Source organism: Rhamphochromis longiceps, linkage group LG5 (assembly GCF_057381845.1).
Source record: "Rhamphochromis longiceps isolate RC_006_pf linkage group LG5, R_longiceps_female_GT1.1, whole genome shotgun sequence".
NCBI classification, from domain to species: domain Eukaryota; kingdom Metazoa; phylum Chordata; class Actinopteri; order Cichliformes; family Cichlidae; genus Rhamphochromis; species Rhamphochromis longiceps.
In genome coordinates, this window is record NC_140561.1 from 14,811,529 (window position 1) to 14,831,074 (window position 19,546).

At 39.0% G+C, this 19,546-nt stretch overlaps 2 protein-coding genes across 2 annotated transcripts; one reads left to right on the forward strand and one right to left on the reverse strand.

Annotated features, from left to right (window-relative positions):
- Nucleotides 1–9,943: 9,943 nt before the first annotated feature.
- Nucleotides 9,944–17,937, forward strand: aqp7 (aquaporin 7). The gene is made up of 7 exons (XM_085406074.1): nt 9,944–10,048; nt 10,188–10,389; nt 13,375–13,501; nt 13,588–13,725; nt 14,074–14,192; nt 14,340–14,557; nt 14,706–17,937. Exons 2-7 carry the CDS (start codon nt 10,252–10,254, stop codon nt 14,890–14,892), a joined length of 927 nt encoding a protein of 308 aa, XP_085262200.1. The 5' UTR covers nt 9,944–10,048; nt 10,188–10,251; the 3' UTR covers nt 14,893–17,937.
- Nucleotides 17,329–19,450, reverse strand: tpgs2 (tubulin polyglutamylase complex subunit 2). The gene is made up of 7 exons (XM_085406075.1): nt 19,254–19,450; nt 19,068–19,147; nt 18,885–18,972; nt 18,582–18,722; nt 18,298–18,411; nt 17,946–18,109; nt 17,329–17,547 (listed from the first exon to the last, which is right to left on the reverse strand). The coding sequence occupies exons 1-7, from the start codon at nt 19,318–19,320 to the stop codon at nt 17,329–17,331; spliced, it is 873 nt and encodes a 290-aa protein (XP_085262201.1). The 5' UTR covers nt 19,321–19,450.
- Between the last annotated feature and the right edge of the window lie 96 nt (nt 19,451–19,546).

Consider the following 19,546-nt stretch of genomic DNA (forward strand, 5'->3'; position numbering starts at 1 on the left):
AGTAAAAATAACTTAGGTCCCAAAACAGATCCTTGCGGAACTCCACAAGTTACTTTTCTAAGTTTAGATTTCATGTTATTAATACTCACATATTGGAACCTATTATTCAAGTAACTATTTAACCAAAATTCTACAACACCTCTTAAACCATACCTTTCAAACTTCTGTAAAAGTAAAGAATTATCTATCGTATCAAAGGCTTTACGTAAATCAATAAACACACCTATTCCAAACTATTTTTCATCCACAGCCATTGCAATATTTTCAATAAATTCCATCACAGCTAGAGATGTTGAGCGATTTCTTCTGAACCCATACTGATGATCATTCAATAAATCATATTTATCAATAAAGGAATCTAGTTTGTTTGCAAATAGTTTTTCAAGAATCTTTGAAAACTGAGGCAGTAAAGATACCGGTCTATAGTTTGACACAATCTGTTTATCACCAGTTTTATATAGTGGGATCACTTTGGCAATTTTCATTTTATCTGGAAAAATTCCAGTTTGAAATGATTTGTTACAAATATATGTTAACGGTTGAAGGACACTATGAAGAACGACATGTCAAGGTCGTCACAATCCATGGATTTTTTACTCTTGAATTTACTCACCACTTCTACAATGTCACTCTCACAGACTCCACCAAGAAACATTCAGCTACATTTACAAGAAGTAGAATCTACTTCATCATTTCCTCCTGGTACAGAAATCTCTTTTGCCAAGTTGGGACCTACATTAACAAAGTAATCATTAAATTCATTAACTATGCTCTCAGTATTATCAATCACTACATTACCTCTTTTTACAATACGTGTTGGAGAACATATATTATGTTGATTTTTTATTATCCTATTTAATACACTCCAGGTAGCCTTAATATTACTTTTATGTTTTTGAAGCAGCTGTTCATAATATCTTTTCTTTTCATATCGTATAATAGATGTTAATTTATTTCGATATTTCTTATATTTGTCTTCATTTTCCTTTGTTCTATGTGTCAAAAAAATCTTGTATATCCTATTTTTCTTTTTACAGGCTCTTTCCAGACCTTGTGTAAACCATGGTTTTTTTCTTTTTATAATTTTCAGAAAACCTTTTAATTGGACAATGGCTGTCATAGATTGACAAAAATATATCCAAAAACGCATTGTATGCATCATTAGTGTCTTCGATATAAACTTTTTGCCAGTCATAATTTTCTAAGTCTGTTTTAAAAGCCGCAATTTGTTCTGGTGTTTTTATTCTACCACTGAAATAAATTTGCTTTTCCTCTTGAAAATGAAGTTGATTGTTCATTTCAAACACTGAAAAGACAGGCAAGTGATCACTTACATCTGTGACTAACAGTCCACTATGTAGCTTGCCGTCTATCTTATTGACAAAAATATTGTCGATCAAAGTGGCGCTATCCATCATTAATCTGCTCGGCTTTAGAATCAACGGATGGAATCCAAAACTAAACGTCTTATTATGGTCGTTTGCCTTCAATAGATCAATGTTAAAATCACCACAAAAAAAAGTCACCTTCTCCTTGTGTTTTTTTAATATTACAGAAATTTCTTTAGTAAACTGATCTATACAGGATGCAGATGTACGATAAATGCAGCTAACTAATATGTTTTTCGATCTTTCAACCTGAATTTCAATGGTTAAACATTCCATCAAGTTATCTATCAATCACAGCAGTCATATTGTTAACAACTTTACATTTAAGATATGAAAAAACAAACATAGCAACACCCCCTCCTCTTCTATTCTTCCTATTTTGCCAAAACATTTCATATCCCTCTAGTCCATCTTGCAATTCTTTGTCATCATTCAACCATGTTTCTGAAATTGCTACCACTGCAAACTTATTTTGGAATTGATCAAGAAACGCTTTGATTTTAGAAAAATTACTGTAAAGACTCCGACTGTTAAAGTGGATTAATGAAAAACCTTTTATCTTGGGATCCAACTCTTCCCCATTATAATATTCACATGTCATATCAACATTCTGATAGAGGTGGATATCTGGATCAATACTATTGTCCAACTCATAAAATTTATAATCATGAGATCCAAAATATTCCATTTTTTTGCCTTTTATTTTGTTCACATTCACATGCATAGTTATTTTTCTCACACTTATCAGATATTGTTCATATCACAGTCAGCAACACAATTCTTTTCTACACTGAACTCTATTTCTTTTGTTTAAATCTCTCAAGATCTGCAATGTCTCTGACAACAATTACTTTAGCTTGTTCTGGTGTCCCATTAAGTCTTATGAATACCTTACAGTTCCTAGTCCAGGTATCTTGGATGTGCCTTTACTTCTTCAATAGTCTTGCCTGTCGTGCAATTTCAGCATTTCTCTTGGTGAGATGCTCATTCACATATACGCCGGTTCCCTTTAACTTCTTTCCCATCTTTAACAGTTCAACTTTATATTTCCTGTTCACAAATCGTAGTATGATAGTTGGCATCTTGGTATGTTTTTGTGGAATAGTATGACATGCAGCTATGTTTTTGCTATCCAAAAGAATGTCTTTGTCTTTGAAAAACTGAATAACTTGCTGCTCAAGCAAATCCTTTTCAGCTCTTGGTGCATCTTCCCCCTCCTTGTCACCTGCTGTACTCCGTGCATAGGTGTAGTGATTTGTCTTCAGTCCAGAAATAATCACATCTTCCATTCTTGTATACTGCTCCAAATCTTCAACTCTTTTTTTCCAGCTCTTCAATCTTCTTGTCTTTTTCCTTAATCACAATCTTCAGTTGTCTTACTTCTTCAATTAAGTCCAGCAGTCCTGCTTGCTGTTTCACCACCTTACTCAATTCCTCTGACATGAAGTTAAGAGACTTCTTAACTTCTTCAATATCTTCTGTTAGCCTCTTAGTTGTCATGTTTCTTGATCACCAATTTAAATTCTTAGAAGACAAAATGAATTCCAGGCTCCAGGTAATCCAATAAGCCAGGTGTTACTTGTAGAGCACGTGATGAAAAAAGGGACCCTAAACTTCAAAGTTTGTGGAAATACTCACACAAAATGAAGCAGAACTTCTTTGTGAAGATACAAGTCTTAACCAATCTTTTGGATGTTAAGTTCTTTTTGTGATGTTTGTTGGATTGCTAAGAGTAACAAACACAGTTTTCCCAATCAGCAGCCAATTTCTGTCAGTGCAAATACACATTTACTCTAAGGAGCTTGGAAGGAAAGTGACTGGACTTCTTTACGTTTTGTGAAACCAAGCTCCTTAGACTACCATGAGCAGAATGACTCAGTATGTAGAAGATAGTGCAAAAACTATTTTCTCTTTATTAGTAGCAAACACTCAAAAACCTATGAAAATACAGTTAAAACTCCAAAATCAGTGCATTCCTTTACACTGGGGTCTTTTCCCAGCTGATCCTGGCCCCAAGGCCTTGTGTTTGACATTCCTGGTTTGGAGGAAGTGGGATATGCAGTTTGATTACCATGGCAGATCAAATGTTTCACTGCCCAAACTGCTGATTTTAGCTAATTCAATGTTATGTAATTTTGTTACAAAAGTGCAACATTTAATGGAATCTGGTGTAATGAAGGTTACTTGATTGTTAATAGCAAGTACATTTTCCCTAACAATTAATGATTTGAATAAATAAACCTTTGATTAGATATGTTTCAGTTTCATTTGAATCAAAATTAATAGTTCATGTTAAGAAGTGAATAATATTTTATTTTTATTTTTAGCGTGAGGGAGCTTCAGAGGTAAACACTATTTTCATAGGATCAACATTTGTAAAAATTCTTAGTTTAGTGCTGGATAACTGATGAAACTATCCAAACATCCATCCATCCATCCATCCATTCGCTTCCGCTTATCCTTTTCAGGGTCGCGGTGGATGCTGGAGCCTATCCCAGCTGTCATAGGGCGAGAGGCAGGGTACACCCTTGACAGCTCGCCAGTCTGTCGCAGGGCTAACACACAGAGACAGACAACCATTCGTGCTCACATTCACTCGCGTATTCACACCTATGGGCAATTTGGATTAATCAATTAACCTATCCCCACAAGCTGCATGTCTTTGGACGGTGGGAGGAATAAAGAATCCTCCGGCAGTCCAGTATGTCTGGTGGGGTTTGTCCAGGGGTGCTTTTTTGCCTCTTTTTGTCTAACCTATGGGTTTTATTAGGGCCTGAGCACCGAGAGTGCGAAGGCCCTATTGTATCTGCTCCGTTTCTTCTTATTATTATTCAGGTAAAACAAGTGCCTTTTTGAGGGCTTTAACATGCTCAAAAACTCATGAAATTTTGCACACATGTCAGGTCTGGTGAAAAATTTCGTATTTTAAAGGTTTTATATATGAGCATTGGAAAATGGCTCTGGAGCGCCACCTATGTGTTGTTAAATGCAACCCTAGGAACACATAGTTTGAGCTACATGAATGAAATTGGGCCCACACGTGTATCATGCTGAGACGGACAAAAAAGTCATTGGGACCATTGATGCACACCCAACAGGAAGTCCGCCATTTTGGATTGAAGGTGACATTTTGTATCTGATTTTGCCATTTCCAGGCCTTGTACTTTTGCGAACTCCTCCTTGGGATTTGATCGTATACGCTTCATATTTGGTCAGTGTCAACTACACACCTGGGCCATATTAAATTGTAGAGCTTTTGAGTTTTCGGACAAGGGTGTGGTCGTGGCGCCACGGTAAATTTTGATAATTTGCCATGAAAATCTTATTTGCTCTCATTTCCATATAAAGTGTCCCATCTGGACCAAACTTCCGACATATGATAAGACTCTGCCCCTGAACATATTTCACTTGCCATATTTGACAACGGCAATAGCGCCACCTAGTGGGAACAGGAAATGTCATGTTTTACACTTTGAGGTACAGTATAGATGTCGGTGAACCATGTAGCCTCAAATTTGTCCAGGAAAGCATTAAGGAGTTGGTCTTGGCAATACATGGAAAACTGTGAGTTTTTGCGAACTGGCATGACCCCAGCAGGATGGCGAACATTGATGTCTCGCCGTGAAGAACGAAAACGCCATAACTTAAAGAAATCCAGTCTGATCATTACCAAATTTTACAGACATGATTACGTAGCCATCCTGAACAGATTGATATGCCCATTGTCAGGAATACGCAGAGCACCACCTAGTGGGAACAGGAGATGTCATGTCTTTCACTTTGATATACTGATTTTCACAGGTTCATCAGGTCCACCTCAAAAGCGGGGAATATTAACAGTCCCTCATGATGCTTCAGTGACAAAAATTGTGAGTTTAAACTGAACAGCACACCCTGGTGGCAAGGCGGTTCACCATGAAAGATGAAGTGGCTGTTGAGGGGCTTGGAAAGTTTAAAAACTCTTGACATTTGGCCCACACCTCCAATGTGATGAGGGTTTTCTAGTCATTTTCATGGAATATTGCAAAATGGCTCCACAGCGCCCCCTGCAAAATTTAAAAACATCAGCCCCTGCTCCGTGTTTCATCTATGAGTCTGAAACCTGGTAAGCTTATGTAGGGTACCAAGATGTACAAAAAAGTCTCTTGGAGCAATATCCCAAATCCAACAGGAAGTCAGGCATTTTAAAATTAATGTGTAATTTTGGCGACATTTTCCCCTCTTTTCAGGCCTCATACTTTGACGAACTCCTCCAAGGGATTTCATCAGAGCGACACGATCTCCAGTGGAAGCATGGAATCTAAACACCTTTGTGATGTTAAATTGTGAAGCATTTTACGTTTAGGGAGTTAGCATGTGGAGTTTCAATCACTCGCCAAAAAGCAGTAATCTGCTGTCACTCGAAAACACAATGTCCAATCTCTCCCAAACTTCGCAGGCATGAGTCGAGAGTCAAGCTTGGAGGAAAAATACTGTGGCCCTGAGAGGCCAAACAGACTGCAACCTAAGAAAACATAAGCAAATAGAAAAACAGCGCAAAAGCACACACAATACAACAGAACACAAAGTAACTAAAGTTACAATTTAACCCTCATCCTACTGAAATATTTAACAGCCATAGACTACCAACTGCATAAACTCCCTCAGGATGCCAAGAGTAAATTACCCTAGGAACAACAGCAAACAATAGATAATAGCAAAAACAGCCTTTTCTTTTAAATTTACTCCCTACTTCCCTTGATACTGTGTGATGCTTTAGTTTAACACACATGCCAAGTAAATGGTAAATGGCCTGTATTTGTATAGCGCTTTACTTAGTCCCTAAGGACCCCAAAGCACTTTATACTACATTCAGTCATCCACCCATTCACACACACATTCACACACTGGTGATGGCAAGCTACATTGTAGCCACAGCCCTGAGGTGCACTGACAGAGGCGAGGCTGCCGGACACTGGCGCCACCGGGCCCTCTGACCACCACCAGTTTGGCAATGGGTGAAGTGTTTTGTCCAAGAGCACACCGACCGAGACTGTCGGAGCCGGGGCTCGAACCGGCAACCATCCGATTAACAAAGCTGTAAATTGCATGTTTCTGATAAAATAAGTAGACTGGTATATTAAATATTCCTTTAATTTGTGAGTATAATCATGCCATATCATAACTGTCTTAATTCATATAGAACAGAGGAAAACTGAACCTTAAACAGGATGATTTTTGCTAAATGAGTCTGACAGGAGTGAACAGAGATGATACAAACACATAAAATCCTTATAAAATATGATATAACACTATAAATCAACTTACCTCAAAATATATGCTGATGTTTTCTTAAGTTGCAGTCTGTTTGGCCTCTCAGTGCCACTGTGAAAAAACCCCAAGAGCTATTAAATATTTAAACATTAGCTAACTAAGATATTCTACAATAAAGTGTACCAATCCAGAGCCATTATAAGGATGAACTTTGTCTTATTTTGAAGGCTGTAGCCATTAATTATTTTAGTAATCGAGTATTCTAGCAATTATTCCATTGATTAATCGAGGAATCTGATAAGAAAATGCTTTTGTTTTATTAATGTGCAATAATAAATATTCAAAAGAGAAAAATAGGTCTTTCAGAATGAACTACTCATTGGTTTCTATTTTAGGAATTGCATTTTTTTTAAGTTTAACTGCTTAAACAACATCTGTCAAATTAATTTTTTTAAAGAAAAAATGTTCTTAAATTCCAAATGAAATAAATAATCTCAAGTACAGTCAAGTACAGGGTCTACTAAGTAAGTAAGTAAAGTTTTATTTATATAGCACCTTTATGTGTCATGGACCCGGCTCTGGAGGACTCGGGGGGTCCTTAAGCAGGATGGACTGTTATTATCGTTATTATTATTATTATTATTATTAGTAGTAGTAGTGTTGTTATTTGGGGATGTGTGTTTTTCTGTACTATTCTGTGTTGTTCGGTGTTCCACTCATTATATGTAGAGGCAGGGTGTGGGTGTGTACATGTGTGGCTGGAGGATGGAGAACAGCCCATGCAGGCCTGATGGGTGTGGCCCTGCAAGAGGACTGGCCACACCTGAAGTTCCTGCCACACATCTGTTGGTGGTCAGGGCTCGTCGGGGGAGCTACTTAGGAGAGTGTTGGAGCTCCCACCGGTGTGGGATCATTGAGTTGTCTACCCAAGTTAGTGTGTGTCAGCGTACGACGGTGCAGTTCGTGTATGCCCGCTGGGGTTGGTGTTGATGGCTGTTTTTGTGGTTTTCCCCCCAGGTGGAAGAGTGGACCAGAACGGCAGCACGCACAGGGTGTGCGAGAACACAACAGTGGGGAGCACACACACGGGATTCAAGGGAGCAACGGGGAGTTATTGTGTTTACAGCCTTCACTGTAAATAAAGTGCACTGTTTGAATCGCAGAACCATGCGTTCTGGGTCCTCATTCCCCCATATCCCCACGGTCTGCCAGCCAGACCGTGAAATATGGATAAAAGATCACAAAGTGCTTCACACAGAGATAACGAATTATAAAACAAAAACAGACAAAAGTTAATGCAATGCAATTCTAAAAAGATGTGTTTTTAGTTGTTGTTTAAAAGAGACTACTGAGTCCACAGATCTTATGCTCAGTGGGAGAGAGTTGCACAGTCAAGGAGACACAGTGGCAACAGCTCTGTCTCCCTTAGGTCTCAGCCTTGTATGCTAAATAATAAGTGGGTCACATGTGAGTACTTAGATGTTTTGGTCAGAAGCCTAGCAGCAGCATTTTGAACAATCTGTCCCGGTTCTGGGTCATTCTGATCCAGCATTTTCTGTTTCTTATGTTTTTGGTATTCTTCTGTATTATAATTTATGTTCTGATTCTTTAGCTATCCTGTGTTGATTATTATTATTATTCTATGTTCCAGCTTATTCCAGTTTAGGGTTTAGTTCTTATGCCCTCATGTTTAGTTTAGGTTTAGTTCTGTGCTTAGTTTTTTCTGCCCGTGTGTTCCCTCTGTGTAAGTCTGCATTTCTTAGTCTGTGTCTTTGTGAATTGTTTCCTGTTTTATTTTGAAGGGTTGTGGCTGATGTCAGTGTGTCTAGCTTCGCTCCCCGTCTCGTTAGCCCTAATCCCTCCCAGCTGTGTCTCCCTCCTGTTTTCCATTCCCTGATTACTCCCCTGTGTTTACCTTTGCTCTCTGCCGCGTCATACCCTCAAATTGTGCCTGTGTGTTTCTGTTTTCAGCGGTCTGTTTTTCAGTTCATGTTTTGTTTATCGCCAGCAATAAAGCTATGGTTTCCGCCTGCCCGCACACAGAGCTCTGACACAATCTGCAGACAACCCATGCCCCCCTTTAGACTCACTGCTGTTTGTTGCTGGTGTCACGGGCCACAGTGATAGAAAGTGGGCTAATTTAATCATGGTATCAGACTAAATTAACAGTTCATCTGCATATTATCAGTATTTCTTTTTAAAAACCAGGGCCTGCCTGGGCTTATTGTTGTCAAAATTTGTATTCACATACATGCTCCTAAATACGTGTTTATCGCAGGTCTATTTTATTCCCAAATGTGGGTGAAACGTTTATATAGAATTTAAACGAAGCGTCGAAAAATTTGCCTCGAGGACTTTTTTTTTTTTACATTTTTTATCATTGAGTTATTTGAATTATGCAATGAATCATTGCAGCCCTAAACTATAAACATCATTAGTCAGGCTGAGTGCACATTTAAGCATACTAAGATTGAACAAATGTAGCATTATTTTCAAAGATCAAAGACATTACAATTAACTTTTCAGGGAACATGAACATAAAATTTCATGGCAGTCCACACTGTCACGTCATTTACTACAGACTCAGGTTTGGTTAGGTTGTTTATGACTGTGTGAGCAAGCTGGGCGCTGAATTACCCTTTTTTGTGCGATCAATAAAATAAACAAATCTGAAACAGCTGAAATCAATAAATACGACATTTATACTGAAGTAACCAGTATTGGTGAAAATCAGATTTTGCAGCTGGAAATTGTTTGTGTGTATTGATCAACTTTTATCACCTACAAACTTCCAAAGTTGTAGCCATCGTAATCTACTTTTCAGTTTTTGTTGTTGTGTTTCTTTTGCTTATTTAGGAGAGAAAAAGCATGTATGGACTTTGTAATGCTATGAAGTCCAGATAGTGTGTTACTGTAGCAGCCTTGCTTCAACCAATAGTTTATGCTGTTTTGACCCCACTTCAGTAATGTAAGGTGCGAAGTGTAAGTGTAGATGTAAAGTGCATTTCATATAATCAGAAGTATACAGAACATGTGCACAAAACAACATGGAACAATTAAAAAAAGTCTACATAATAATTTCAAGGTAACTTTTTGTTGCTGTAAAAGCCATAAATAATAATATAAAAAAAATAAAAACATCTTATTCAGCCTTTTAGTAAGTTAACTTGTAATGAGTTTCAGTTCTGAATAAAGTACTCCACAGATGTATTTAAAGTGTTTTTATTATGACAAATTTGACAGATAATCAAGCACAGCAGGGTGTGTGTCACTGTATCTTTGGCCATTTCCAGGAGGAGGGGAGAGAAGAAGGGGGTGGAGGTGGGTGAGAGTGTGTTGAAGCCTTTAAATTGTGGACAACTTCCATTGGATGTGAGTGACAAAGAGAGACTGAGAAACACAATTAGGTAAGTGAGTGGAAAAAGGGGAACTTTTGAGGTCAGGAGACAAAAAGTTGGTCTTGTTTGCAAAGTACTGTGTGCCAGTCACTTCATAAATTTTTCAACCAAGGCTGAATGTGTAGTTTTTTTTTTCTCATTCAAAAAGGGTAAAAAAAAGTCCTGAGGTTGGAAGGAAAGAAGAAGAGGAAGAAAAAGTAGAAGAAGAAGAAATGAAGGACTTGGTGCAGTCAGTAAAACCCAGGGTGTTTCAGCAGAGGGGAGGTAAAGTAACTCGATCCAAAGTTTGGCTAAAGAATGAACTCATTCGTGTGGGACTTGCTGAATCACTTAGCACATATGTCATGATGGTAAGAATACAGTATTATCACAAGATTTCTGAAGTGTCATATGCTTTCAAATAATAATATGTAATATCTCATTAAAAACTGTAAAAGCACCTCTCAAATCCATGATTCCGCTGACATTTTGACTTTTCATTTATCGGGTCTTCTTTCTGTTTAGAATCTAATTGCTTATCTGTAGCACCCATATGCTATTAATCATTAATGTCGTGCTCTTTATCCTGATAAGTTGCAACATTCTCCCAAATACACACACACACATAAGCACTATTAACAGTCACATTGTCAGGTTCAGTGAATGAACCTGAGAGTCTAGTATTATTATAGAGTAATAGTCAGGCAGCAAGCCAGCTGAAGAGGTTTCCAGAAGTCACACGTCAGCTGTCAGCTGTTACAATAAACCTTTTACTTAGAAGCCTGGAAGAAAAACACATGCATTTATAACATGATGAACATGGGAAGCGTAAATGCCTGAATGTGAGCACAAAAGAATTGCACTTACTGTGTTTGTGATTCGGAATCCTGACAGAAACAAAATACTCGTGACTTTGTTGGGGGAACCAGACTTTTCCTGTTTCCTGATAGAATGGCTACAGTTTTTCAGTGTCAGCATTTTTTTTTACCCTGATAACATAGCCGCTTGAGTTAAAAGCAAGATAATTCAGTAGTGTGGTGTCTTTTACATTTGTGCAGTACCATAATTAAAATGAAAATTAATTGTGCAACTCAGCCTTTTAACTTTTAAGTAAGAAAGAAAATGTTACTTATACAGTATGTTTAGAAACGAAGGTACTTCTAGAAATAATTAAAACAAACAAACAAAAAAAACCTCCCAAAAAACGTAACTTTTTGCTACTTACCTCCGTCAGAGAGGTTATTCTTTTGGTAGCATTTGGGTGCGTGTCAATCTGTCTATAAGCAAGACAGCTCAATTCTGATAACACTTTCTAGGCGTGTAGATAAGGTCATGTTAACATGCCATTAAAATTTGGCTTACATTCACTAAAGCCTTCTAGGAGACTTAAATTATTCATCGGTTGAAAAGTTACAAAAAAACCTTATAACTTAGAAACTATGACGCTTACAAGTGTGATGTGTATTGTGAACATATAGTACCGTATACAGATTTAAAACATGTGAGAACAAAAATGTGTGCGAACAAAGAAAATAAACTGAATTATACCATTCTCTTAAAAGTAAATTCTGCCCAGAGAGTGAGCTGCGTTGTGGAGGTTTAAACTCTCAGAGTGCTTCTTGTTTACATCCAGAAAGTATTCACAACACTTCCACATTTTTGTCATGTTACAGTGATATTTCAAAATGGATTCAATTCATTTTTCACCTAAAAAATTCTAAACACAATACTTCATAATGACAAAGGTAAAAAAATATTGAAATGTTTATAAATAGATATAAAAATAAAAAAGCAAAACTATAACATGTACATAAGTATTCACCACATTTTGTTGTGACACTCAAAATTGAGTGTCCACTGAGCCTCTGATGTTCCACTGGTGTTTCGACAACTTCCACCTGTGGTAAAGTCAGCCAACTGGATGTGATTTGGAGAGGCACACACCTGTTTGTATGATGTCCCACAGCTGACAGTGCATGTCAGAGCAAAAACCAAGCCATGATGTCCAAGAAATTGTCTGGAGACCTCTGAGACAGGACAGTTTCAAGGCACAGAGCCTCAATTATCTGGCTCCAGGTTATTCCATTTTGGAATAGCCATAGTTAGGAAGCTAATGAAGAACCCAATGGTCACTCTGACAGAGCTCCAGTGTTGCTCTGTAGAGAGAGGAAAACCTTCCAGAAGTACAACCATTTCTGTAGCACTTCACCAATCAGGCCAGTGTGGTAGTAACCAGACAGAAGCTACTTCTCAGTAAAAGTCAAATGACAGCCCACCTGGGATATACCAAAAAGCACCTGAAGGACTCTCATACCATGAGAAACCAAATCCTCTGGTCTGATGAAATAAAATTTGAACTCAGTAGTAAAATGGTGGCAGCATCATGCTGTGGGATGTTTTTCAGCAGCAGGAACTTGAATGAATGAATGTGCAATATACAGAGACATCCTGGATGATAATGTGCTCCCAAGAGCTCTAGACTGGATTGGGCGAAGCAGCTCTCTTCCAGCAGGACAACGACCCTAAGCACAAAGCCAAGATGACAAAGGAGCGGCTTTGGCACAGCTCTGCAAATGTCCTTAAGCAGCCCAGCCAGAGGGAAGGAACCTGTCTGAAAATGACTGTAGAGTATCTCAAGCTCCACCAAGTTGAATAAGGAGTGCTGGTTCACCAAAAACAAAAGGCTTGAGGCTGTAATTGCAGCCAAAGGTGCTTCAACAAAATATTTTGCAAAGGCTGTGAATACTTTCTGGATGCACACTATATATTTGTTGAGTGGCTTTCCCTACATCATATCAAGCTGGTGCACAGGATTTTTTAAAATGTTTTGTTAGACAATTCCATTGCTGGAGAGGGAAAAGTTGTACAGGAAATTATGTTTATGTTGCTTCAAGACTGTAACTGTGGTCCAACTCCTTGCATCCTGGCAGCATTCAGTGTAGTGGTGGCTGATAAACTGACATTCATATAAATCTGCAGTGCAAGGAGTAGGAGAATCATGTGATGAGCTGATATCTTGTCATATGTCAAAAAGACAAGGAGCTCAGGATGAGTTTGTTTTTACAGCCAAATATTTACAGTAAATTGAGATATTTTACAGGTGTTTTACAATCATTACTATTAGATTTAAAGTGGCAGAATAATAGCAACCAAACAGCTGACAGTGTTACACTATAAGATTTTTTACAGTGAGAAACTGCTATTGTCGATTACAAAAGAATCTGGCTGCCAGCACTTAATCACAGTTTGCCTCAAACATTTCTTATATTGTGAAATAAGCTTCCTGGAAAGTATTTCTTGTAATCTGTTTCTATGTTTGACTGCATAAATGATATATGGGTTCTCTTTGTCTCCAGTCATTGGGCTTGGGGTCTGTGGCCCAGGTAGTGACTGGTCAGGGAGCTTTTGGACAGTACCTCAGCATCAACCTGGGTTTTGGACTGGCTGTTGCCATGGGGTCTCATGTTGGAGGGAAGATCTCGGGTATGAAAGATGATGACATCAAAACCTATGAAATGCTTTCCAATTGTTGTTCAGCAGTCATATTTTGCTCTTTTGATCTGTTTCAGGGGCTCATATGAATGGCGCTGTATCATTCACAATGTGTGTGTTTCGCCGCCTCCCGTGGAAGATGCTACCTCTTTATATTTCGGCACAGCTATTGGGGTCATTTCTTGCAGCAGGGACAATTTATGCTGTCTACTATGGTGAGGAAACGCAACAGTATGTGTTAAAAAAGAAAAAATAGGTATCTAGGTCACTTGAAGGTTCAAAAACAAAGAAGCAAAGTCTCAGGAAATCGGCCCATGCATGATTTAAATTTAAAGCTTATCTGATGTTTTTCTGCATCTACACATGTGGAACACATTATGAAGAGGCCCACCATGCTGTACTGCACCATCATGTGTCCTAAGCGGCAAACGTCCTAGAAAAAGTATTATAAAAACCACATGGAAAACAACTCATACAGATCTGGAGGCACTGTTACTGAAGTATTGCTGCGATTTCTTGGAGTCACACAACTATCACGATTTATCTGTTTGATACGTTTGCAGAAGCCATTCATGACTACTGTAGAGGAAACCTGACTGTGACTGGTGAGAAGGCCACTGCTGGTATCTTTGCCACCTATCCTGCTCCATACCTCTCTCTGATAGCTGGATTTTTTGACCAGGTAGCACTGAAAGTCAACTAAAGCTTCATAGTTACAACTCTCCATCATCAGACATAATCAGCATGAATGATTTCCTTTACTAGATGGCTTTCTACACGGTTATCTTTCCAGACTGATGTTTTTGTTCTATGTGTGTGTTTGGGGAAGGTATTTGGCACAGCGATGCTACTACTGTGCCTTATGGCTCTATCCGACCAGAAGAACAAACCAGCGCCAGCAGGAAGTGAGCCTGCATTTGCGGGTTTCCTGGTGCTTCTCATTGGCATTTCTTTGGGTAGCAATAGTGGCTATGCCATCAACCCCACCAGAGACATCGCACCCAGGGTTTTCACTGCCATGGCAGGCTGGGGATCTGATGTGTTCAGGTACACAAAAAGGCCATATCATTTTCTTTTGCTTTTTCCACCTTAATCAAGGATTAGTCAAGAATAAACCCCCCCCCCCCCCCCCAACTACTTTTCATTATTAATTAACTATTTACTTTTTTGTGGTTTGCTGCCTTTATCTGTGTAGGGCTGGAAACGGATGGTGGTGGGTGCCTCTAGTTGCCCCCCCTATTGGAGGAGTCCTTGGAGCAGGGCTATACAAGGCTGTTGTGGAACTGCATCACCCACACCTCTCTAAAGCGGGTGGAGAGATGGTTGAAGAAGCTGTCCCTCTGGATAAAGAGATAAATACCATTGAAAATATGTGTGTGTGACACCCTAGCTAAGTTGACAGCTAAGTGAATAGCTCTATGAAGATGCAACATTCAATGAAGGTAAAGGGTTAAAAAGCCCAAAACTAACTTGTTAGATGGGAGACAGAGGATGATTAGCAAACAGGGAGTGAAATAAAGATTTGTTCAAATCAAAAATGCTCACCGTGTTTTACACAATTTCAACATCAACTTAAATTGGGTGTGGTGAGTTAATTTTCCCAAGTGGCAACATGGGAAACTGAGACTGTTGTGGAGGGCTGGACCAATAAGATGAACTCAGTTCTGCTCAATATTAATTATTCCTTTATAAGCTGCTACTGGTAAGAGTAGATGTTACAATTAGGCCCTAATTGTGGTCTCTTGGGAAAATTAATTGCCCATCCCTGAATTATTCTTCTAGAGTTAGTGTAAATGATAGACTACAATACATATAAAATATACACTATTAGACATTTTGACTCACTGTACTCGTTACTATACGCTACAATAAAAAGGTTTGAGACAAACATACGGTCACTTTAGAGATGAAAATTTGACAAAACCACACTCGCTCACTCATGTTGTTTTTATTACTGCAATAGCAGCTTATGTAACCTTAGAAGACATAAATATCATTCACTTTAACACTCAACAGGGGACTACTTCCACAACTGTGGAAAAACTTAAGGGTGTGCAAAGAGAAGCAAACAGCCCCCATACACTGGGATCATATATTTTTTTGAAAACCAAACACACAGTAGGAGATGACTCCTCACCGCTTGAAAGGACAGCGACAAAACCAAATACAGACATTTTTCTTTCTAGCATTCTTGTGCACAGCAGCCTACAGACAAAAAGTACATACTAAAAAGTACTTGAACCAAAACTGTAGATGTGAGATTGGGTCTACTGAGCTTTATATTTGTGTTACAAGAGCCATTATCTTAAGCGCTTACCCAATTTAGAATCGGTAGGTGGGGTCTGTGGCAGGGGTATTAGCTGAATTAAACTTCTCTGGTGATTCTTTGTAGGGTCGACAGGGGCTACCTACGTATGCGGCTGATGTTGTTGCGGGTATTCAGGCTTGTGCGTGTGATCATGTCCTGATCTATTAGATGCAGTGCCAGCCACAAAAACGTAGCCAGACATGCATAAGAGGAATCAGTGGTACTAAACGTACCATCTGGTGCGATGTATAGTTGCTTATGAAGGGAGGCGCACGTCAGGTTAGGGCAAGCACTACGTTGTTGGCTTTCATAGAGGTTTGTTGTTTTGACATACCTGTGGCGAAGACTTAAAGTAGAAATCATGTGAAACAAACACAAGATAACCATTCACAACCTACAGCCAGTTTAGAGTCACCAGATAATCTGATGTGAATGTCTGTGGAAGAAGCCAGAATATCTGGTGAGAACTCGCACAGGCACAGGAGAACATGCAAACTCTGTGGATTTGAACGCAGAGACCTTCCACGCTGTGAGGTGACAGTGCTAACCGCTGTACAACTGTGGCCCTGAACTGTTAAAATATACCTTTGATATTCATTCACTCATGATGAATAATCTGTGTTAGAAACAGTGTTCATTTCTGAAGTTTACATTACAGAGCAGCATTCATGAGGCACTGCAGTAGTACAATGGCCAGTTAGTAGTCCTTTTATAATGTAACAGGTCACGTTTGTCTTCACACTTATGTGGCTTAATGTTTGATAATGAAGCTCTAAAAGCATCTGTTGAGTCCTATACGTTAGTTTTCAACCTGTCAATTATCAATACATATAGGGTGTGAGCTACACAGCATTACATTAAGTCTTCTTGTTTCCTTAAGTTTAAAGTTATTAATATAAAGAGATGTGTTATCTAGCCATTTCCGCACTTTACAGTATTACATGCTGCATGTAGAATTTACATAATGCATTCAGAAATCAAGCCCACTGAAAACAGCAGCACTTATAAACTCTGGTTCTGGTTACAGCAGTGGTACAGTTATATTGTACATCTGTCTGCTTTGATTTTATATGATTTTTTTTTAACCATAAGCTGTCAGTAGTGAACATTACCTTAAATGAGTTTATAAGTACTGAATATACACTGATACAACTCTCTGTTAATTCAAAGACTAATTACTCTGGCAACACTTGGCATCCAAAGGTGGATAAAATTCAGGATTGTGTCTTTCTACATGTGAGGGGGATTCATTTTTAACCATCTAAGCCAGGTGTGATGGAAATTGCCATCGTCTCCTCAAACATATAAAATTTAGAAACATTTTTTGCCTTCAACACTTTTAGTACTATAACTGTATCACCTTTCCAATGTGTCTAGCCAGCAACAACCCTGGCTACATATCAACTCAGCCTTGGCAAACATGTCAAACAGCACCAAGTCCAACAAACTGAGTCCAGCTCCTGAGGGAACTGGAGACATTTGGAAATGTCTTCATCGTACGGGTACCTTCTCACCGCTTTGCTCCACTTTGTCTTCCTGCATTGCTTTGGCCCTTGGCTGCGCCCCCTGAGTTGCACTGTGTCGACTGCTTCTTCTTGGGGGCTGGGACCTTGGCTTTGCCTTTGAAAGCCTTGGAAGGATCCAGCTTGTTCAGATATAAATCCCCAGCAGGATCCGCCAAACTGAGCTCACAGTTGAACGTCAAAGGCTGGTAGAGGGATGCCCACTGCTGCAGCAGCAACCAAGATATACATAATTTAACATAATCCATGTAACACATGGGGAAAAAAACAAAAAAACAAACCCACACCAAATGTGTTTTGAAAATACTACTTAATTTACTAACCGAGCCAGCAATGCTATATCTGATTCTGTGGAATGTATGGCACCTTATGCACATAATTATGCTCTCTGGAAGCAACTTAAAACTCAGTGCTGTGCTAACTTACTAAAATGTTACATTTGCCAGTATTGTAGTAGACTGTGAAAGAATCATCCTGAATAAAATGTATTCATACAACTGCAATGGTCTCACATGTTGTTAATAATATGAATAAATATTAAAAATACAATTTATGTCACAGCACATATTCTGAAAAAAAAAAAAGGATTAGACACTTTGACTACCTTAGCCTGAGGGCTGGGGCCATATGGGGTGAAGTGATACTGCCACTCAGGCAGACCCAGATGGGTTATCATCAGTCGGTAGTAAGAGGTAAAGGTTGTGGTCAGAAAATGCCAGCACAGAGAGCGGTCTAGAAACCATATTTCACTCCTCTGAGCAACCACACCTGAAAAAAAAAAAAGCAAGGATGTTAACTTAAGGAACTCAGATTTAAAAAAAATATTTTTTTAAATATATATATATATATATATATATATATATATATATATATATATATATATATATATATATATATATATATATATATATATATATATATTATAACCTATAAGATACAATACACAAGCAGAGCACCTGGAGTGCAATTTTTGTAGACTAGGCACACTTTGCCATTCCCACCACAGGAATCCAGCTCGAAGATGCGGGTCCGGGAGTCGAAATGAGGTGCGACGGGCACACGCGCCGACCCTGACAGATAGCATTAATGAATCTTGAATAAATATTTACGGTCCAATCAAGAGCTCATTCATTAGCCTGCTTTCTGCACAACTGAGCACACGTACTGTAAACAAACGTAATTGAAAGTGACGTGTTGTAATTGAGGATCCCACATGAGGATCCGGCAGGTGAATATTTACCACTTTCTGTGCCGCTCTCCTCCCAGTCTAGGTCAGCGAGTGATGGCGCATTGGGCAGAGAGAAGAGTGACACGGGCTGGAGCAGCGGGCACAGTCTGGCCACACTATTAATCATCATGCATCCTAAGGGAACACACTCACCTGAAAGACAGCACATCCACACAGTGAGGGCTGTGTGCCAAGAACATAAGAAAAGCTGCTATTTTCATTTACAACATTACTTTAAAATAGTTTAAATAAAAACAGACTTTTTTTTCTCTTTTGAAAACTGTGAATGCAGACAGAACACATCAGGACACCTACTGTCTAGTTTAACGCTCCATGTTAGTGTAAAGCTATCAGTTGTCAGATAGAAGTCTCTCAGGTCCTCTGGTAATATACATGTGTTTTTCTGGCAAATAAACACAAAAGATGAATAACACATGACAAAAGTATACAGTACTGCCATATCAATATCTGACATCTACCATGCATCTTCCTTCCCACCTGCTCCCATGACAGCAAACTCCTCTTCTCTGCAGGCTCTCTTTCTGCGAAACGCACGTCGACCACCCCAGGCATGTTCTCTGTCCCAGCAAGGACAAGTTCATGACATTTATTACAATCTATTTTTTCACAGAATTCAATGCTTTGCTAGCTAACGCTCTCAATGCATATCACAATCATACACACCAAGTATCCGAGTGATACCGAGCATCAGCCTATCGGCAATCTTGAAGCTCTCCTTTGTTTCTTCCATTTGGGTGATTGCGATCACAAATTTGTACAAAACCCAGAATGCATCCTTTGCAGATGTCTGTAGCGCATTCTTCCCCTTGCTCCAAATAGCTCATCTGCGGACGCAAGCGGAGGGAGAAGGGACGCAAAACGGACATGAATTTGCACCAATAGAAAGCCACCCTTCTACAACGCAACCAATGAGATTTTTGCTTGTAAGAGAAAGGCGGGACATCTATTCCTTAGCA

Bases quoted from the DNA above. Each gene is read 5' to 3' on its own strand.
- aqp7 (XM_085406074.1), top strand. From the start codon at position 10,252: ATGAAGGACTTGGTGCAGTCAGTAAAACCCAGGGTGTTTCAGCAGAGG. The intron at 10,390-13,374 runs GTAAGAATACAG...CTTTGTCTCCAG, and splicing joins TTAGCACATATGTCATGATG to TCATTGGGCTTGGGGTCTGT. The intron at 14,558-14,705 runs GTACACAAAAAG...TTATCTGTGTAG, and splicing joins TGGGGATCTGATGTGTTCAG to GGCTGGAAACGGATGGTGGT.
- tpgs2 (XM_085406075.1), bottom strand. From the start codon at position 19,320: ATGGAAGAAACAAAGGAGAGCTTCAAGATTGCCGATAGGCTGATGCTC. The intron at 18,973-19,067 runs GTGGGAAGGAAG...TTTATTTGCCAG, and splicing joins GTTTGCTGTCATGGGAGCAG to AAAAACACATGTATATTACC. The intron at 18,412-18,581 runs GTAAATATTCAC...GCTATCTGTCAG, and splicing joins GGAGAGCGGCACAGAAAGTG to GGTCGGCGCGTGTGCCCGTC.